The sequence below is a fragment of the Calypte anna genome, chromosome 26 (genome assembly GCF_003957555.1).
Source record: "Calypte anna isolate BGI_N300 chromosome 26, bCalAnn1_v1.p, whole genome shotgun sequence".
Classification (NCBI taxonomy): domain Eukaryota; kingdom Metazoa; phylum Chordata; class Aves; order Apodiformes; family Trochilidae; genus Calypte; species Calypte anna.
The window spans coordinates 3,652,585-3,672,266 of NC_044271.1; the positions used below are offsets into that span (position 1 = coordinate 3,652,585).

General features: G+C 56.0%; 1 protein-coding gene across 2 annotated transcripts; it reads right to left on the reverse strand.

The window, feature by feature from the left end:
• Positions 1-212: 212 nt before the first annotated feature.
• Positions 213-19,331, reverse strand: ADORA1 (adenosine A1 receptor). 2 transcript variants are annotated; one of them, XM_030465636.1, is made up of 3 exons: positions 18,895-18,992; positions 18,254-18,639; positions 213-1,187 (listed from the first exon to the last, which is right to left on the reverse strand). In XM_030465636.1, the coding sequence occupies exons 1-3, from the start codon at positions 18,898-18,900 to the stop codon at positions 554-556; spliced, it is 1,026 nt and encodes a 341-aa protein (XP_030321496.1). In that variant the 5' UTR covers positions 18,901-18,992; the 3' UTR covers positions 213-553. The 2 variants fall into 2 exon arrangements, with proteins under 2 accessions (XP_030321496.1, XP_030321497.1); XM_030465637.1 differs by lacking the exon at positions 18,895-18,992 and adding an exon at positions 19,116-19,331 and having other exon boundaries at positions 220-1,187.
• Between the last annotated feature and the right edge of the window lie 351 nt (positions 19,332-19,682).

Here is a 19,682-nt window from a genome sequence, read left to right on the forward strand (position 1 = left end):
ATGGAGGGGAGAAAAAGGGCTTGAAAGGTTCCAGCTTCAGAAGCACAGAGATCCCATTGCCCTGGGCTCTCCTTCTCCTCCTCAGCTTTGCTCCCAGCCCTTTGCCTCTGGGTACCCTCATGGGGAGGGGAGACAAAACCCGAGGCGCTCCCAACACCACCAACTGCAGGTCCCCAGGGGGGCTCCATCAACAGCAGAGAACCTCCTGGATGGCTTTAAAATTATTTGACTTTATTTGCATGAAGATAAACTGCGCCTTTGTCTGTACAATTTCTCCTTAAATACTTGGCAACCTTTAAAAAAATTAAAAACAAAAACAAACAGAAAATAAAATAATAATTAAAAAAAAAATACAGCCCGGGAAAGGAACAGAGCAGGCTACAATATCAAAACAGTACGATGCTTGTGAATAAATAACCCCCCGGGACAGGTGGGGGACACAGGGTGGGTGAACTCAGCCCCCCCAGACCCCGCTGCCCCATCCCCAGGTGGGGACCATCAGCAGATGGGGAGGGGGTGGGCACAGGGACCTCTCTCTGCTCTGCCCCAGCTCTCAGTTGCCCGTCTCAGCCGTGGTGCTGCTGATGTTTTTGTTGGCTTTGCAGCAGAAGTACTGGTTCCAGATCTGCAGGAATGCTGTCCGGAACTTCTTGATCCTGAAGGCGTAGACGATGGGGTTCATGGCTGAGTTTCCGTGGGTGAGGAAGATGGCGATGTAGGTGAGGATGTGGGGGGTCTCACAGGAGGGGCAGAACAAGGTGATGCAGTTGAGGACGTGCAGGGGGAGCCAACTGAGAGCAAAGAGGAAGAGGACGAGTGCCAGGGACTTGGCGATCTTCAGCTCCTTCCCGTAATACTTCTCGGGGTCGCTGGAGTTGGAGGAGACTTTCTTGTTGAGCTGCTTGCGGATGAGGTTGAAGACTTCCAGGTAGATGAGCAGCATCAGCAGGAGGGGGGGCAGGACCCAGACGAAGAAGTTGAAGTAGACCATGTACTCCATGCTGATGACCGTCTCGAACTGGCACTTGATGACGAACTCGGTGTGGCTGGAGTTGAGCTCCTGAGTCCTCCTCATCTTGCTCAGGTTGTTCCAGCCAAACATGGGGGTGAGGCCCACCAGGAAGGAGATGATCCAACAGCCAGCGATGGCCACTGCTGCCCGACGGGGGGTCACCACGCTCTTGTACCTGGGGAGGGACAGCAGCACAGGGGGATGAGTTCAGGATATGGGGATGAGCTCAGCACAAGGGGATGGATGCTCTGCCTGGGGTGCAGGCTGCTCCCTGGGAGGTGACAAGGTGACATGGTGCTCCTCAGTCCCTTCCCTGGCCCAGCAGATGTGTTAATGGACTGGTTTCTCTGGGGAACCTCACCCTGTGTCTCACCACCACCCCTGGCCCCAGGGATGGATCCTGAAGCTCTGGGGGTTGGTTCCAAGCCAGGAGATGCATTGGGAACCTGGAGTCTGCTCAACCTCCATACCTAGGGAGGGTTCAACTTCTCTCTGACCTTACACCAGAGCACCCAAGCAGCAGGTCACCCTTTTCTCCCTCCTGGCACCCTGTTCCAGACAATTCCCCCTGTTCTTGTGGGAACCAAACACATCCTCTGGCTGGAGGAAGGTGGTAATGGAGCCCTGGCACTGCTCTGGGCACATCCTGTTTCCTTCCCTAATGTGCTGGGTCGATTGATAAAACCTTTCCTGATGGGCTGGTGCCAAGGGCTGGAGGAGGAGCAGGGGAGCCAGGATCTGGATGGGTTCTGCTCCCTCCTGATGCCCCCAGGGAGGATGCTGTGGCTGGGCTCATCTCTCCAGAGCTCACCAAGTGGGAAGCAGAACCTCCTGGTTTGATTTTCCCCTCTGGGTCCTCAAAGGGAAATTTCTCCTTGGAGGCCAAGAGGATCCACAGCCCAAGTGTTATTTGCTTCCCACCAGAGGGGACTGAACCAAGAACGTCTGAGTGTTTGCTGGGTTTTTCTGGTGTTAACCTGGCCGTGGGGAATTGGCAAACCTGGAGCTTGATGCCTCAGCTCCCTGCTGCACGTCTGCAGCCTTTCCCTCGGGTGGGCAAATGGAGCCCTTGGGAGCTCTTAAATACAGGCAAGGGCTCCCTCTGCCTCCCTTTTGAAGGTCTCAAAACCCATCTCAGGTGTCAGGGTGGGAGCACAGAGGGGCACAGGGTGCAGGGGACACCTCAGTCCTTAGGAATCCAGAAGGTCCAGAGCCACTGGTGCCCCCCAGCTTTCCTGAAGGAATCCCTCCTGGCCTGGGAAAGATTCCCAGCATCCTGCAGGCAGCCAGGTCCCACGGGAAGGAGGTGGCAGCTCGGGCTGATGTTTCCCCTGAGAGCTGGGGGTGATTTATTCCTTGTGGGGAGAGGAGAGGGCAGGAGACCCTGAGAATGCTGCAGGGCAGAGAGCTGGGGCACAGGGGTGGTGAGAGCACCAGAGGAAGGGGGGGGAGCTGTGGGAGTGGTGGGTGGCAGAGGGACCCTGGGGGCCCCCATGGGGCTGTGGTGGCCACTCCAGGTCACCAGAACAGGGCTGATGTGACACTGCCACATCTCCAGGACACACACTGCAAATAGCAGCACCAACCCCCAGCCCAAGCTTCTCTCTTGGTCCTGTACACTGTGTCCCACTTCCCCACAGCCCCCCCACTCCTGGGGGGTTCCAGGGTCTTTTACTGACTCTGTGCTGATGTCCTGCACCCCCCTGCCCTGCAGAGCTGGGACAGACAAAGCAGGGAGCTGCAGCAATGCCACGCGGCCCCCAGACACCCTCCCAGGATTTCCAGGTAGCACCCAGGCATGGAGCTGCCCCCAGAGCACCCACCCCTTCTCCCCCTGCTCTCCAACTTCTGCTCTGGGTCAGAGGGAGAGGGGTCAGAGCCCTTTCTCTCAGCCCTGAGCCAGGCAGGACCCGAGGCTGCAGCCTTGGCTCTTGCAGCCAAAGCAGAGGAGGTGGAGGGGGGGACCTGGCCTGGATGTCCCCAGCCCCCCCATAGCTCCATCACTTGGTGTGTTGCTGCTGATGCTATCGGGGCAGCTGTGAGGTCAGACAGACCTCACCTCACCCCCCAGGATGTCTGTGAGCACACGTGGCCCAGAGGGTGTAAAACACACGTGGCAGAGCAACCACCCCACATGCTGCTGGCTGCTCATCCACCACCCCCAGCAGTGCACACCCAGCCCTCCTGCACATCCCTCCTGCACATCCCTCCTGAACATTCATCCTGAACATCCATCCTCCTGCACACCCATCCATCCCTCCTGCACATGGGAGGAGATCGAGTTAAGATCTTGGGGAGAAAAATTTTGTTCTGAGGGTGCTGAGCCCCAGGTTGCCCCCAGAAGCTGTGGCTGCCCCATCCCTGGCAGTGTTGAAGGTTGGATGGGGCTTGGAGCACCCTGGGCTCCCTGGGTCCCTCCAACCCAACCCATTCCATGATTCTGTGATCCCACCTGATGCTTGAGCCCGTGGCACAGGGTGGGGGTGAAGCAGAGAGGTCAGCACAGACTTTGCTGTTCCTGTGCTGCTGTCTTGGTCATGGCACAAAGAAAAAGCCTTTCTCATTTTCCTCATTCTGCATTAATGTGATGTGGCTGAGTCTGGGTCGGGTCTGGGAAGCAGAAGCACTAGAAAATGCTGATAATGGCTCTCAATTAATAAATAATCTTATTATTATCATCAGCATCTGAACAACTGCTAACATCACTGCAATTTGATTACCACTATTGGTTTTATTAACAGCTGTCACCAAACCATCCTTGCTGACAGTCACTGTCATCAGCACACAATTTGGGTTTGGTTCCTTTGTCTGTGGGGTTTGCAGATTGACCACTGCTGTTATTTTCCTCCTCCCCTCCCTCTCTGGTGGTTTTTGCTCCATCTCTTCCCCCCAGAGATGGGCATTGCCCCAAATTCTCCTGGGTGTTCTGTCCTGGGGGAGGGAACAGAGTGATCATCCAGTGAGCTTTGGTTTGGAACAAAAATGTCTTTGAGGGTTTAGAAAATAACACCAAGAGACAAGACACCAATCAGGGATGGGATGGTGTTTGAATCCCCAGAGGAAGCACAAAAAGGGATGGTTGGAGGTGGTGGCAGAGAAATTGTCCCCAAGGGCTGCAGGGTGAGTGAGGAGCCAGGGGCAGAGGGTCCAGAGACAGATGGGAAGCTGCAGGAGATGTCAGAGTCAAACAAAGTCTCCTGAGGATGGGGTCACTGGGGGAGATGCTGTCACCCCCTTTTCTAGAGCATCACAAGGTGCCCCCCAGGCCCTCATCCCAAGGCCCCCATCCACCCTCTGCTCATCACTCCCAGCCTGGATTCAGCTTCTTCCCCCACATCTTGATGTTCCAGACCTCTGCTGAGGGGAGCCCAGCTCAGCCCAGGACCTGCTTTTTACTTGGGCAAATCCCCCATGGCCAATCTGAAAACAACTGGAGAGTGGTGTGCCCAGTGCTTTGCTACTGGTTTGGCTTTTGGGGTCTGTCCCCCAAAGAGAGAAAGGAAGGCTCACTCATTTCCTACATCTCCAACCCACAGGTCAATCCAAACCCAACACAAAACCTCCTCTTGAAAACACTTCAAGGATCTCAGGTTTGGTTTGAATAAAATGCATTGTGGGGTTTTGGGGGGTTTCTTTTTAGTATTTCTGTGAATATCCCTTTTGTCCAGAAAACACTTGTAGGTGTCCAGCCCCCAGATGTGGCTTTGCTGGTCCCTGCTCTGGTGGGGATGATTGCAGGGCAGCTCCTGGGGAATTAATTCTCTAATCAAAGCAGAGCAGCACTAATGAAATGAAGCTGGAGGCCAAGCTGACACGAAGCTCCTCTGCACTGTGAACACAGCAAGGAAAAGAAGCCAGAGCATGCCCTGATCTAATTGGAAATCTCTAGACAGAAGTGCTTTGATCTCCAGATGATTTTGGTTTCTGCTTCTTTTTTCTGGCTTTATCTTTGCTTCAGATCTCTCGGTGTCCTGGAGGCTGCTGGGTGGGAGAGCTCAGCTGTGGTGTTCAAACTGCAGAGAAATGGGAGGCTGAGGAACATAAAGTGGATCTGGGTTTGGTTTCTCAGGACCTGCAGAAGGGACATTGTGTGACAGAGGAACCCTGGATGGGGGCCCCTTTGTCCTCTCCAAGCCTGGATGTGAAAAATGGATTCTTTCTTTAGCTTCTTATCTTGGTTATTTTCCTCCTTTCCTTCAGGTCTCTTTTGGGATTCATTTAGGTAAAACCCCAAAGCTCAAAATCTTGGAGGCCTCCAAGGTTTTCTAGGTGTATCAACAAGGTCTTTTTGTGGCAAAAATATCTCTTAGCAGCAATGTTCTCCTTGCACCATTTGAGTGCCTCTCCTGTTTGTTCTCCTGCCTCCTGGGACAGCTGGGAGCTTTGTGGCTCTTTGGGGTCAAACTCCACCTGCTCAGCTCTTCAGGTTCCCAGCAACTGCACCAAATCCAGGACAGGGATGGATCCATGCTGACTGCAAGCAGAGGTGAAGCTGTGGACTTTCCCACCCTCCTGAGTCACCCCAGGCAGGGCAGGGGTGGCAGTGATGCAACCACAGAGCTGATGTGAGGAAAACAGGCTCCTGGGGAGAGGGGTGATGACACCATTGACACCATGTCAGCATGTTGCTCTCATGGTCACATCACCTCTGGGTTTCCACCTTGGAAAAAATGTGAGGTTGTGACCAGCAGGTGCCTGGCCACGTGAGAGGAGCCCTTGGGAAGGGGGGATTTCAACCAACATCAGCCAAAGCTGGCAGCTGGATGGAGCTCTCCAGGACAGAATATTCCTACAAATGCTTGGAAGGGAGGACACAGGTCCCATCAGCATATCCTCTGGGATGTACAGGGAATTGTCCTGATCCTACAACCCCACACTTGTTGCTTGTCAGTTCCCACCTGGCATCAAAAGATGCAAAAGATTCGTCCAGACCCCAAAGAGTCTTTCAAGTGAGGCAGAAAAATGTGTTCTGCAGCAAGGACATTGGTGCTGGTTGGAGACCCAAATGTCCTGCCCCAAACCAGCCCAGGGGATTTCCAGCCTAAGATCCATGTCCTAACACAGAGACACTTCCCAGGGCTCCAAAGGGACCTGGAGAAACCAAGGTGACCTGTGCAGTGTCCCCTCCCAGCCTCTCTGGTCAGTTGGTCTGCAAGAAATTCAAGCTTTAGGAGAAACCTGAGAAGTACCAGCAGGTGCCTGGGACGAGAGGGACAGGAGGGACAGAGGGGACAGGAGGGACATGGTGGAAGAGGAGAGGTGAAGTGGCTGCAGTTTCCATCACCTGGCACTGTACCCAGCTCAGCAAGGGCTCAGCTGGAGGCGACACTTTGGGTGTGTGGCAGGGGGAGATGTCACCACCCCAGGACAGGCAGTGTGTGCATGGGGGTGCCCTGGGCTGTGCCCATCCCCTGCAGCTCCTCCTGGTGCAGTTTGTGTCCAGGGATGGGTTCCAGCATCCTCGGGCTCTGCATAGGAATCATCCTGCAAAGCCCAAGGGGCTGTGGTTGGGTGAAGCAGCTGCTGAGTCCACTGAGTGCCTCAAACTGCTTTTTATAGCCAGTAATTCCTGTATGGATAAAGGCAAGGGTGGTTAGGAGGCTCAGGAGACCAAACCCACCCTGCCCAAAACTCTCTGGTCCCCACCCAGTGTCCCCGTGGTGAGTGCTCCCTTCAGCACTGGGGGAAGCTGCAGCTCCAGCAAACAGCAAAGAAGTGACAGAAAAAGAAGATTTTGTGCCCTCCAAGCCCGGGCAAACCCTCCTGGCCCCAAAGGGAGCCCTGAGACCCTCCAGTGCCATGGGCAGCCCCCGAGGGTGCTGAGCACCCATGCTCTGGATGTGTCACCCTCCTGGTGCTGGTGACAGCCCTGGGGGGTCCCTCCAGTTGCACTGAGCCACAAATCTGCTGCCCCCTCTCTCCTGGGGCAGGAGGGAGGATTTGGGTCTCCTGCACCCAGGCAGCTCCAGGGCTCCCTCCCAGCTCCACCATGTGTGGTCACAGCACTCCAGGAATTTTCCTGGATTTCTGGTTTCTCCCTCCAGGACCTTGAGATAGGTGGGAGGGGAAATGATTTAACACCATTGGCAGTGGCTGCAAAGTCCTGAAATGAGCTGAATAATCTCAGAAGTGGTGTGCAGGGGGGAAATGTGATGTTCTGCTCTTTTGGCTCCTGGTTTCAGGCAGCAGCATTTTTGGTCACTTCTCAGCAATGCAAAACATGAGAAGTGCTGCTTTAAGAGAGGAAGGAGGCAGAAGTTCAGATTTTTCTGTAGTTCCAGGAGTTTGGGAATGAGGACACATAGAGAGGAGCAGCCCAGACCCCAAGAGATGGGGGTGACACTGGGAGAGCTATTGACAGGGCTGATGGACATCCCAGGATGGATTTTCAGTGCTACCTCTGTGCAATAAATTTTCTGTACAATTTGAGGCTCTAAACAGTTTTGTTGTCAAAAAAAACCACCCCCAAACTGGTGTGTGAACATCTTAGAGAAGAGTCCAGGTCTGAGTCTGAGGTGGGTCCCACACCCCCCACACATCACACAGCTGAGCCCCCCCCAACAAAGGAAAATTTCTGCAGAGGTTTCAGGAGGAGACACCCAGACCTCTTGTGCATCCCTTCCAAACCTGGTGTTTCTCACCCAGCCTGGAAAGACATCTCAGGCCATCACCAATCCTTGCCCCACTGGACCAGCACCCTGTGGATCCAACCACCTCAAAACCTCTCCCCCATCATCCCTGCCCCAGCTCTGAGGTGGGAGCCTGGCCCAGCACCCAACCCTTGGGTGTCTGCATGATTAAAGAAGTCAGGATTGATGCACTCTTTGGGAAGAGATAAAAGGCAGCTTTGGCCATCTTTGGTGTAACCCCAGCTGGATAAAAGCTGTGGTTTGTCAATTATTGCACTGGAATTTTTTTGTGCATTGCATCCTTTTGTTCTTTATGCAAAAGAACCTCTTTGAAATGAGGCCCCAAAATGGAGAGAGGAGGGGGAAGAAGGAAGGAAGAAGAAAGAAGCTATCTCTGAAAACCACTTAAAAAGCCAAAATCTGTCAAACGTGGGCTCTGTGAAATCAAAGTGAGACGGCAGAGAGAAAGCTCCTGGTGTGATGGGCTCCTGGAGCCTCTGTGCCTCATCCTCCAGCCCACAGAATGCTGTGACTTGCAGCAAGATGTCTGGGTGAGGAGGAAGGTGCCAGCTTAGGAAGGGCCTGGCACCATCTGGACACCTTCCCCCCACAGCACCATCACCCCACAGCATGGGGAAAGCTCCAACTGGGTGAGTCCAAAAAGCTCTGAGAGCCACGAAATGGCAAGAACAGCCCCAAGATGTCACCTGGCAGGGCAGTCAGAGGGGTCCTGGTGACAGGAGGCTCTTGGCATTTCATTTGCTCTCCCCCTGGAGCAGGGATCTGGAGACAGCATCTCCCATCACGAGGCACTGACCCAGCCCCAAGGTAGGAATGATTCGGGTCTTTATCTCTGTGATGCAGAAGGGCTCTTTAGAAGAAAGATATATCCTAAATTACAGCAGGAGCAAGAGATCAATATCAGCTGCCTTTTAATTTCTTGTTTGGGTTTGTTTGTTTCTTTTTTTTCACACTCCAGCTTGCTGACCCAACTCCTCATTTTTCAGTCCCCAGCTCCTCCATTTCCCAGCTCACAATTTTGTTGTTGTGCCCAGGTTGCTCCCAGCAGGATTTGTCACTGCAGAGGGAACACATCTCACCCTGCACTCAGACCAGTTCAAAGATCAGTCCAGACAAGACAGAAAAATGGGCTGGAAGCTGACCAGAGGGGGAGTTGTTTTCCTTGCTTTATGTCTCAATGAGAATTCGGAGTCCCGACCTCATCCACTGCTTCTGAACCTCAGAGGACACAGTAACCCCAAACAACCAGCTCAGCCTCTTCTGCCCACTGCAGATTCCCCCTGACTAAAAGATCAGTTTCAAATGCACCTGGATTAATTAATTAATTCATTCATTTATTTTTTGCTAATGAGTTGTATGTACTTCCAGTCAGTGAAACTCACTTTGTAGATGCCCTTTCATGCTGAACCTGACTTCCAACTTCTGTCCAGACCCAACCTGCCACAAAACATGAGTGAAACCTGTGTGGTTCACCCCCCTGCAGCAAAAAAAACCCCAAAACCCAAAGCAGAAGTGAGGATCAGAGTGCAGCAATTTCAAGCCATTAAGTTATTTATGTCGGGATGAACCTTGCCCAGAGCAGATCTGTACATCCTGATCAGGCAGATGAAATGCCAGATTGGAAGTGAAGGTTCCAGTCAACCCCACACCCAAATGTTCCCTCACCACAGAGAAGTTTTGCCAAGAAAACAAATCCAAGGTGCAAGAGCAAAGCAAACCTGAAGCCTGTTATCCAAACCCTGTTTCCTCTTCCAGATTTCCAAGGTGATTTATTCCCTCTGATTGACCTCGCTGCCTGGAAGGACTCAGCTCAGTCTTTTCATCAGGAATATGGATTCCAAGGCCAAAGACTGCAGCAAAATGCATCAGCTGGGCATGAATTACACTCGGTGCATCTTCCTAATTACTCTGGCAATGAAATCCAGGCAAGGAGAAAGGGGCAGAGCCAGGCATGGAGATGGGAGATGGATGGGCCAGGCAGGAGGGAGACCTTGCCAGGCATGGGGACTGTTCTGGTCCCCATGAAGCCTTTGAGGGACCCAAAGGTGCAGGAAGGTCCCCAGGGCCCTCTGACTCCCTGGTGCTGTGAGCAGCATGGGATGGGGGGTAAAAGTCCAGACCCAGCCCCTTCCCTGAGCTCCCCCCTTGGGCACAGGTGAAAAACGAGTGCTGGATTTTTGGCTGTGACGAGGCTGAGGTGACAGAGTGCAGTTACCAGGGCAGAAAAGAAAGGGAAAGACCTGGGTCTGTCAGAATGGGCTGATGATGGGCAGCACTCCTGAGCAGCAGCTTCCCAGAGCTTCTGGAGAGTTTGCAGCATCATTCCCTCTGTGAACAGATGGGGAACCTGAGTCAGGGAGGGGAGCCCTGGCATGCCAAGTGAAGCAAGAAGAACAGAGTTGCATGAGGAAGCATCCCTGGTGCCAGGAGCTGGCAATTCCCTGAGCTGAAGGAGGAAACAAACAAACAAAAAAATCATCCCAGTCTCTGGATGCAGGGAGAGCAATGATCTGGAGCAGGTGGACAGGCAGCCATGGCCATGTCCTGGAATTCTGTGCCCTGAGCAGCAGTGGAAAGGTTTGATTGTCACCTCTGTGTCCCCAGGGGTCGGTGTGCTCTGCTCTTGGGACAGTCCCAGGGGCTGATCCTGCTCTGCACTGCTCTACATCACCCAAACTGCCCCATTTGGCCTTCAGCCCATAGGATTATCACTGCCTGTCCTGTCTGGGCAGGAGGATCCCACCCCTTTGCCATTATTTTATCCTCCCTTGCAGCTGGCAGCCCCAGTGACATCTCCACAGTCCCCAGACCTTTCTGTCCAACAGGGACAGGGGCTACGTGCCCAGCAGCAGGCTGGGTGCTGGGGAGCAGGGGGTGCTCAGCTCATTGCTATTCTGCAGGACCCTGCTGGCTCAGGGGCTTTTTTTGTGGCCTCCTTGGAGAGCATCAATTGCTCTTTCTTGCCACTGGGCACCAAGTGCCTGCCCGGGCAGCTGAGCAGCCAAGGTGCCAGCACAGGCAGCACCCTGCCAGGACCATGGGCATCATCCTGCCAGGACCACGGGCACCATCCTGCCAGTACCATGGGCACCATCCTGCCAGGACCACTGATATCATCCTTCCAGCACCATGGGCATCACCCTGCCAGCACCATGGGCATCATCCTGCCAGCACCATGGGCATCATCCTGCCAGGACCATGAGCATCATCCTGCCAGCACCATGGGCACCATCCTGCCAGCACCATGGGCACCATCCTGCCAGTACCATGGGCATCATCCTGCCAGCACCACGGGCATCATCCTGCCAGCACCACGGGCATCATCCTGCCAGGACCACTGATATCATCCTTCCAGCACCATGAGCATCATCCTGCCAGGACCACGGGCACCATCCTGCCAGGACCACGGGCATCATCCTGCCAGGAGCCCAGGCAGCCTCTGGGACAGCTGGGTTCCCATTTCATGGGTTTGAAAGGTTCAGAGCACTTTGGATGAGATGTGTCTCAAAAGGATCAGCTACTCCCACTTATCAGCAGCTCACACGCTGGGTTCTCTCTGGCTCTTCGCTCCTGGGCCCATCCATAGCATCCCAGGAGCCCAGACTGGTTTGGGTTGGAAGGGTCCTTAAAGCCCAAACCGGGCTGAGAATTGCTAGAAAATATGGGGGAGGGGGGTAAAGGAGGAGAGGGGGTGGCACTGGGACAGCACTGATGTTCTCCTGTGGCCCAGAAGTGTCTGTCTGAGCCTTAGGAGGAAAAACAGCTCAGGGATGAATAAAGTCCCAGATTGGGTGGGGATGAAAGGGACCTTAAATCTTCCCCCAGTGCCACCCCTGCCATGGGCAGGGACACCTCCCCCCAGCCCCATCCAACCTGGCTCTGATCCCTGCTGCAGTGGGTGAGATCACTGAAAATTCTTTCATTTATCTCCAGGACAAACCAATCCTGTCCAGATTAGCTCAGCTGTGCTGCCTGCCATGTCCCCAGCCTCTGAGATGCTGCTCTTGTCCCCAAGGGCTCAACCTTCTCAAGCTGTCCCCATCACTCCCAGGAGTCTCCCTCCTGCTCTGTGTCCCATTTTTATTCAGGGATCACATCCCCATGGATTGGTGCCTGGGTTTTCCTCACACCCCTGTGGGCAGGACCCTGGAGGGATTTTCCCTGCCCTGAGCCAGAGCTTTCCTTCCAGTCCTGCAGTTTCCTCCCATGCTGAGATGACTCCCGTGTGTGTCACAAAGCAACTCATCCCCTGGGTCACTCCTGGGTGCCTCCTCCACACCTTTTCCTCCTTTATCCCCATCCTTCTCTGTGCTGCAGAGACCTTTCCACCCCCGCTGCCTCCAGGCCACGGACCTGACCTGAATCCCAGTCCCTCCTGTCTGCTCTGAACAGTCCCACCAAACCCCACCTCGAAGAGTCCCAGAAAGTGAATGGTGGGAAGGGACCATGAAAGATCATTGAGTCCAACCCCCTGGCAGAGCAGGGTCCCCTGGTCACACAGGGACACATCCAGGGGGGTCTGGAATGTCCCTGGAGAAGCAAACTCCACACCCCCCTGGGCAGCCTGGCCCAGGGGCTCCCTCACCCTCACAGACAAAAAAACTTTTTCTTCTCTTTACAGAGAGTCCCCAATGCTCCAGCTTCATCTCCTACCCCTTGTCCTACCCCTGGGCATCCCTGGGAAGAGCCTGGCTCCATCCTCCTGACACTTTTCATATTTCTAAATATTACTGAGGTCGCCCCTCAGCCTCCTCTTGTCCAAACCACAGGGAAGGAGCTGAGGGTGGCTCAGGTGCTGGTGGCCACATGGCAAATAAAGGTCTAATGAGCAGGATGAGCACAGCATGGATGTGCCAAGGGTTGGGCAATGAGAGGGAGACAGCACAAAGCTCCAGGGGCAGCTCCAGAGGGAATTCCAGAGGGAGCTCCAGGGGCAGCTCCTTGGCAGGGAGGGACCCCCTGAGTCACTGCTCTGCTCCAGCCCCCAGGAGCAGAGATGGGAACAGTTCCTGTAAAGCCTCTCCCAGGGACCGAGTCAGCACCCAGCACCCTGGCACCCAGCACCCCAAACGGGTCCGGACTTGCTGCTGCTCCACTGCCTGCAGGGCTGGGATGGGCTGGAGGGGAGAGGAAGGGATGGAAGGGCAGGCAGAGCAGGAAGGGCTGGGGGGGAGCAGGAAGGGCTGGATGGGGTCAGACAGGGCTGGATGGGGGTGCTGGGTGGGAGTCAGACAGGGATGGATGGGGGTGCTGGGTGGGGGTGCTGGTGGGGGTGCTGATGCTGACTCCTCTGTGTGTCCCAGGCAGACATCAGCTCTGCCAAGGGACAGATGTTGGGTGGCAGCTAATGGGGTCAGGGAGAAAAGATTCCCTGAGCAGATTACCCAGCACGGGGACCACGTCCCATCCCCTCAGGGACACAGGAGAAGGGCTGGGATGACACAGAGGTCTCACAGAGGCCAGGGGTCTCTGGAGGCCACGCATCATCCCCTCACCCTTTTCATCTTGGGAATAACCCCAACTCTCAGCAAGTCCCGAGCATCCCCACACAGGTTTCACCCCTCTGCTCCCCATCCCTCTGTGCCACCATCCCACGGGCACCCCCAAACCCCAGCAAGAGCTCAGGAGCTGGGGACACTGCCCAGATGGCAATGTCTGGAGCTTTGTGACCTGATTTCCAGTCTGTCAGCAAAGATCTCCTGGCACTGCTGCAGGAGCCTCTCCCATGTCCCCACGCCCAGGGAAGGACTCTGGTGGCTTTGATCTCCTTGCTCTTGGTTGCCCTGGGCTGACAGTGACCTCTGCAAACCACCAGCACCTCCAGCCCAACAGAACCTGCTGCTGAATCCCTGCCTGTTTCCAAGGCTCGGAGCATTTTTGGGGGATGCCAGAATTTTGGGTTCCTGGCACCAGCCCCCCCGTGTGCACCCCAGATGTGGTTTGTGCAGAGCTGGGTGTGAAATCCTTGCTGTGATTTAGCACCCACCCACTGAGCTGGTGCAGGGTGCTGGGAATGGAGCTTGGAACAGCCCCAAAGCTCCAAACCTCTGTGGGCCTCCAGTTCTGCCTCTTATTCTCCATCCTCAGCTCAGGCTGCCTGTTCCCAGGGAATGAAGGACTCCATAGATCATTTTCCTCTGCTAAAAATAAACCTTCTGGAGGGCAGCAAGGGGAGAAACCAAAGAGGTGGCAGCAAAGACCTGCCAGTCCCCCAGATTCCTCTGGCTGAGGAAAAATGGGAGTGTTTTCCTTGGAATTGCAGCCTGCTTTTGCAGGGACTGTAAGGAAGGATGGAATCTTTTCATCAGCTAATTGAGGTTGAAAGGAACCTTGATGAGCTCCCGGGCCTGAGAGCTCCCCTGCAGCTCCCCCAGCTCTGAGTCACCTGGATGCTTCTGAAACGTGTCCTCCTAATTTAAAAATAAGCCCTGGAAGAGCCACAGTCACAGTCTGCTTGCTTTCCTCGCCTGGCTGGGCAGGATCACTCACCACTGCCCTTATTTATTATCTGCTGCTTTGGCCAGGCTGGCATGAGACATCTCCAGTCACCTTTGCCTCCCTGGGGACATGTGGAAGCCAGCACCTGGTTGACCTCAGACGGGTGTATTTCCTTCTCTTAATTCCATCCCATGGGTTGAAACCCCGGTGCCAACCTAGGAAATTGCTTCTGAGGTTTGAGGCACCCCCAGGGGATCAGTTCCCATCCAGTTAACCTGGTCCCAAACCTCCCTGTCTCAGTCTGCTGGGTCTCAGAGCTCAATTGTCCGTGAAGGATTCCTGACATTTTTTGTTGGGAGTGCTGGGAAGCTCCCCCGTGGGTCTTTAGGTGCTTTGGTGCCACAGCAGGGCCTCCTCCCCACCTCCTCCTCATTCCTCCTCCCAGGGCAGTTGGGTTCCCAACATTCTCTCTCCAAGACCCTCCATGAACTCCTAGCAGAGGAAACCCAGGAAAACCAGATGTGCCAGATGTGTGCCCTGCTCCAAGCCCCAGCTGGCTGAGGGTGAGGGGACTTTCTCAGCTTCCCTGTGACCCAGCCCCAGCTGGCCCCACGCCTCTGGCTCTTGGCAAGTCTGGAGAGAAGGGGAAAGAGCACAGCAATCCCAGGGAGAGCCTGGAAAACAGTGAAACTGAGGGCAGAAAGCTGCTCCTTTCCACCACTGGGCTCAGCCAAGAGCTTTCAGGCTGCCTGCAGGTCCTCCTCACCTCCTGGTGTCCAGGTGCTGCAGTCCAGGGCCAAGGATGCTCCTTTCCATCCTGTGAGGGTGCTGAGCCCCAGGTTGCCCCCAGAAGCTGTGGCTGCCCCATCCCTGGCAGTGTTGAAGGTTGGATGGGGCTTGGAGCACCCTGGGCTGGGGGAGGGGTCCCTGACCATGGCAGGGGTGGCACTGGGGGGGGGTTTAAGGTCCCTTCCCACCCAAACCAGTCTGGGACTCGATGATTCCTGCCATCCCTGAGCTGTTTTTTCCCCTAAGGCTCAGGACAAACACTTCTGGGCCACAGGGGAACCCTCACCCAAAGGGCTCTTGCTCCCAGCAGATTTCTCCAGGTTTTTTTTAATCTTCCTGGACCATGTTTCAAAATGTTGGAGGAAAGAGGTGGGGATCCAAGGGAAGAGGACAAGGTGAGACCCACCCCAGGACATCTCTAGCCAGGTCCAGCCCCACATCCTGCATCCCTGGACAAGGACATCAGCTCCTCCTGCTATGGCCCCTCCAACACCCCCAGTGCAGAGCCAGGAACCCCAGGGGTCAACCTCAGAGCAGACCCTGGAGCCAAAGCAGCTACATCCCCCCCAAAGCCACCCCCAGCCCCCCCAGCATCCTCCCACCAGCCCAGGGGCCTCTTCCTGCCCCCTGCTTCCCAGCTGCTTCCCCTTCCCTTCTCCCTTTGAACTCTTTTCATCTTCCCTGAGTGTGGCCAAGAGGGGGAAGTTTGGGCTGGGTTGGGGGGACCCTGCTGTGCCTGGCTGGGGGGTGACAGGACGGGGACCCTGCCAGGGGGGGAGGAAGGATGTGAGAGGGGAGATCAGAGAATCACAGAACTGTCACAGCTGGAAAAGATCTCCCAAGATCACTGCATCCAGACATCAACATCCCCCCAGTAAAACACATAAAACACAGGTATCAGTGTCTGGATCACCCACAGCTACAGGGTTTTTAAACACCTCCAGGGATGGGGACTCCAGCACCTCCTGGACAGCCCATTCCAACCCCTGACTGCTCTCTCACTAAAGAAATTCTTCCTCAGACCTGGTCTAAACCTCCCCTGGGCCAACTTCAGGCCATCTCCTCTGGTCCTCTCATTGTTCACTTGAGAGAAGAGGCAGCACCCCCTCCCTGCAACCTCCTTCCAGGGAGCTGTAGAGAGCAAGAAGGTCTCCCCTCAGCCTCCTCTTCTCCAAACTCAACATTCCCAATTCCCTCAGCTTCTCCAGACCCTTCCCAGCTTGGTTGCCCTTCCCTCAACTCTCTCCAGCACCTCAAAGTCTTTCTGGTGCTGAGGAGCCCAGACCTGACTGCAGTGCTTGAAGGGGGCTGTAAAAATGGGTTTAGCATCAATTTTTAGCATCTAGCAACAAGCTGGGAGAAACTTGAGGTATTTCAGATTCAGGAAATATCCTTTCAGGGCATTTTCTGTCCTACTTGTGATCTCCAGTGGTGTTCTGCTGCTGTTGTGCTTAATGCACAAAAATCTCCTGAACTGACGTTTACCAAGTGCCAGGGATTCACGGCGGGGAAAGAAGGAAACACCCAGGGACAAGTGAACGGGAGAGGTGACAAAGCCAAACCCTTCTTGCTGAGACTCTGAACATTAAAGCAGGCTACAAAGAGCCAGAGGAGGATTTCACAACGGGTGTGAAATGGGCTGACAAAATTCCGGGTGGATATTGCGTGAGAAAATGCACCCGGGACACGGGAGCTCTTACCTAATATTGCTCCTAGGAAGGGGCCTGGGCTCAGGGCAAAAACCTCCCCAAAAGGCCCAATTTGAGGCTCAGAGACAAGAAAGGAGGAAAAAAGACTGAATTTGTTAGAAAAATGATTGAGGCAGTGTTGCTATGTATAGCCACAGCCCTCCCACACCTGAACCCATCCCCACCGCGCGGGGCTGCAGGAAGGACTAAAAAATAAAATAAAAAAAATCCCTGATAGCAACGAGAGGATGAAAACCACCTGGGTCACACCGAGGGGCTGGAAGATGAAGATTTTCCAGACTGGGTGAAATTACACTTTGGGAAGAAGTTGGGGACAGTCTGTGAAACACAGAGTGGTGGCAGGGGGTGGGCAGGGGCTGTGGGTTTGTCCTGTGCTCCCTCTGCCTGATGCTCCCTCCTCGAGCAGCCAGGGGGGCTGGGGGAACCCCCCCCAAATCCTCACAGTTCTGACCAGAGCTCTGACCTGGTCCAGGGGACCTGGGGACCCCGAGTGCTTCAGAGCAGCTGGCTGATCCCAGTCAAGGTGTCCCCTGTCCCTGACTCCCTGCTCGGAAGGTGATTCCTGCCCTGGGAAAGATCCTGCACCCATCGGGGTCTGGGCAGCACCCAAGGGGGTTGGGTTCCTTTTTGGGGGTCTTTCTGCTGATGACCCCTCCAGCAATCAGGCTGGAGCCCATCTCTGAATTGCAAAGGGATCAGTGGGGTGACACGAGCTGTGTGTGTGCTCAGCCCTCCCGGCTGGGATGGTTTTTCCAACAATAGTTGGAACAGTGGGAACTTTCCTGGAGCTGATGTGCTCACCAAAGGAGTCCCCCCAGCCCAGGTATGGCCTCGAGCAGAGCAATGGGGAGCAGCAACACCAACCTCACAGTGAGGGGCTGAGCTGGGATCTGTGGAACCACCACTGGGTGTCACATCCTCCCCAGCCCCACAGACACCTCCCAGTCCCACTGGGCTCCTCTTAGCCCAGGGGTTCCCAGCAAGCAGGGAACCAGCCAGGAGCTGGTTCAGCATCTCCTGGAGCAGCAGAGCTCACACAAAGTTTGTCCCCCCATGTACCCTCCATGGTATTTGCAGGGGGTTTGGCCTTGACAGCAGACACAGAAGATGAAAAGGGGGAACCCACGGAGTCACCCGTGGGGCAGCCCCATCGCCAGCTCCTGGCTGAGCTTGCCCAGTGAGACATCCTGCCTGTTACCTCTGCTCTCTCGAAACCCCAAACCTGACCTCCACATGTCCATCAGCAAGCAGGTTAACAGCTCCTGGGTTCCCCACGGCAAGGGAAAACCTGGGCTGAAGACAAATCCATCCCCTTCCCACTCCCACAGCACCCTGCTGGTAGGGTTTTTTCTCCCATGTGCAGTGGGACACCCTTTGTTGCAAGCACAGGGACACTGGGAGGGGTTGTCCTGCCTCGCCTGAATTCCCAGAACCCCCAAAACGAAGCTGCTGGAGGCTCCAGGACCACCATTCATCCCAGTCCAGCCCAGCCCAGCCCAGTCTGCCACCATCACTTCCATGGTCAGATGTGTCCCAGCTGGCAGCGTGGAGGAAGACCTTGCTCCCAGTGCTTCTCCAAAAGTTTGGGGGCCCCGTTGCTCCCTTCTAACCCTTCCAGCAGGCACTGCAGAGCTGATCCCGAGGCGTTTTCCTACCTGATGGGGATCCTCACCCGCAGGTATCGATCCACAGCGATGGCCAGGAGTGCCAGGATGGAGCTCTCAGTGAGGATGAGGACGGGACAGGCCACCATGAGGCAGCTGTAGAACTCTGTCTGGGGTCCGATGTTGATGATGATGGCCAAGGGGATGACCAAAGCCCCCACGGCCACATCAGCCACCGCCAGCGAGACGATGAAGCAGAAAGTGGCATCCCGCAGAGCCTGGTTCATCTTCACAGCCCAAATCACCAGGATATTCCCCGGCACGGACACCAAAGCGATGAGAACCTCGATAGAGATGTAGGCAGCCTGGAAGGCTGAGACGGAGTGTGCCATGATGCTCCTGTCCCCTCCTGCCTCCCGCTGGGGTCCCTCGGTCACCTGCAAACGCAGCGGGAGCCGATCGGCAACTGGCACCGGGAGCTGCGCTGCCCGCCGGGATGGAGCCTGTGCGGGGGGGGGGGAAACCACAACCCGTCTCCTGGCCCTGCCGTCCCCAGGGGCTCCGACCACCCGCCCTCCCCCCACCCCGGGGCTCATCCTGCACCCATCTCCACCGTGCACCCACCCCCGTCCCACCCCCACCCCCCTCCCGCACCCACCTTCATCCCGCTCCCGCTCCCATCCCGCACCCACCTCCATCCCGCACTCGGAGCTGAGAGGAGGCAGCGGGACCCTCCGGCCACCCCCGGGGAGAGCGGCGGAGCCCCCCGCTCCTCGGGGCAGCCCCGGCCCCGTCTGCCGGAGCCCCGCGGGGCCGTCGCAGCCGGAGCCGCCCCCCCCCGACCTCCTCCCCCCCTTCCCCTCCGCCCTCTTCCTGCCACCGCGCTGCCCCCTCCCCCCCACATCCCCCGCACCTTGTCCTGCCAGCCGAGGTTTGTTTTGGGGTGTCCTCACCCCAAAGTAGCCCGAGCTCTTCCTTCGCAGAGTAAGGGAGGGGGCATGTTCGGGGGTGGGGGGGAAAGGGTGATGTGGGCGTTTGGGACCGAGTTGGGGTCGGGGCTCCTGGGTGCCCGGTGCCCGGTCCCGTTGGGCTCCCGCAGGCTCTGCCAGGTCCCAGCCGGAGCTGGAGCATCACATGGTGCAGCCCTGCAGCCTTTTAAAGAGCGACTGACCCCGTTTGGGGCTCGTCCGGCACGGGAAAAACGGGAGGTGGGAGGGGGGCAAGGGGGATATTGGGAGGGAGGAGGGGGGCGTCTGGCAGGGCTGGGAGGGTGAGTGGGGCGGGGGGAGCAGCAGCCCCACAGAGATCTCCGCACCGGGCAGGTCCCGGTTTTAGCAGCAGCCGCGGTTTTGGGAGGTGAGGTGTGAGCAGAGGGGGACAGAGCCTGAGCTTGGGGGTGGGAGAAAATCCCACGGCTCCAGGTTGAGCCTCAGGACGGGGTCGGCACCCCAAGACAGACCCGAACAGCCCCAAAGGCCCC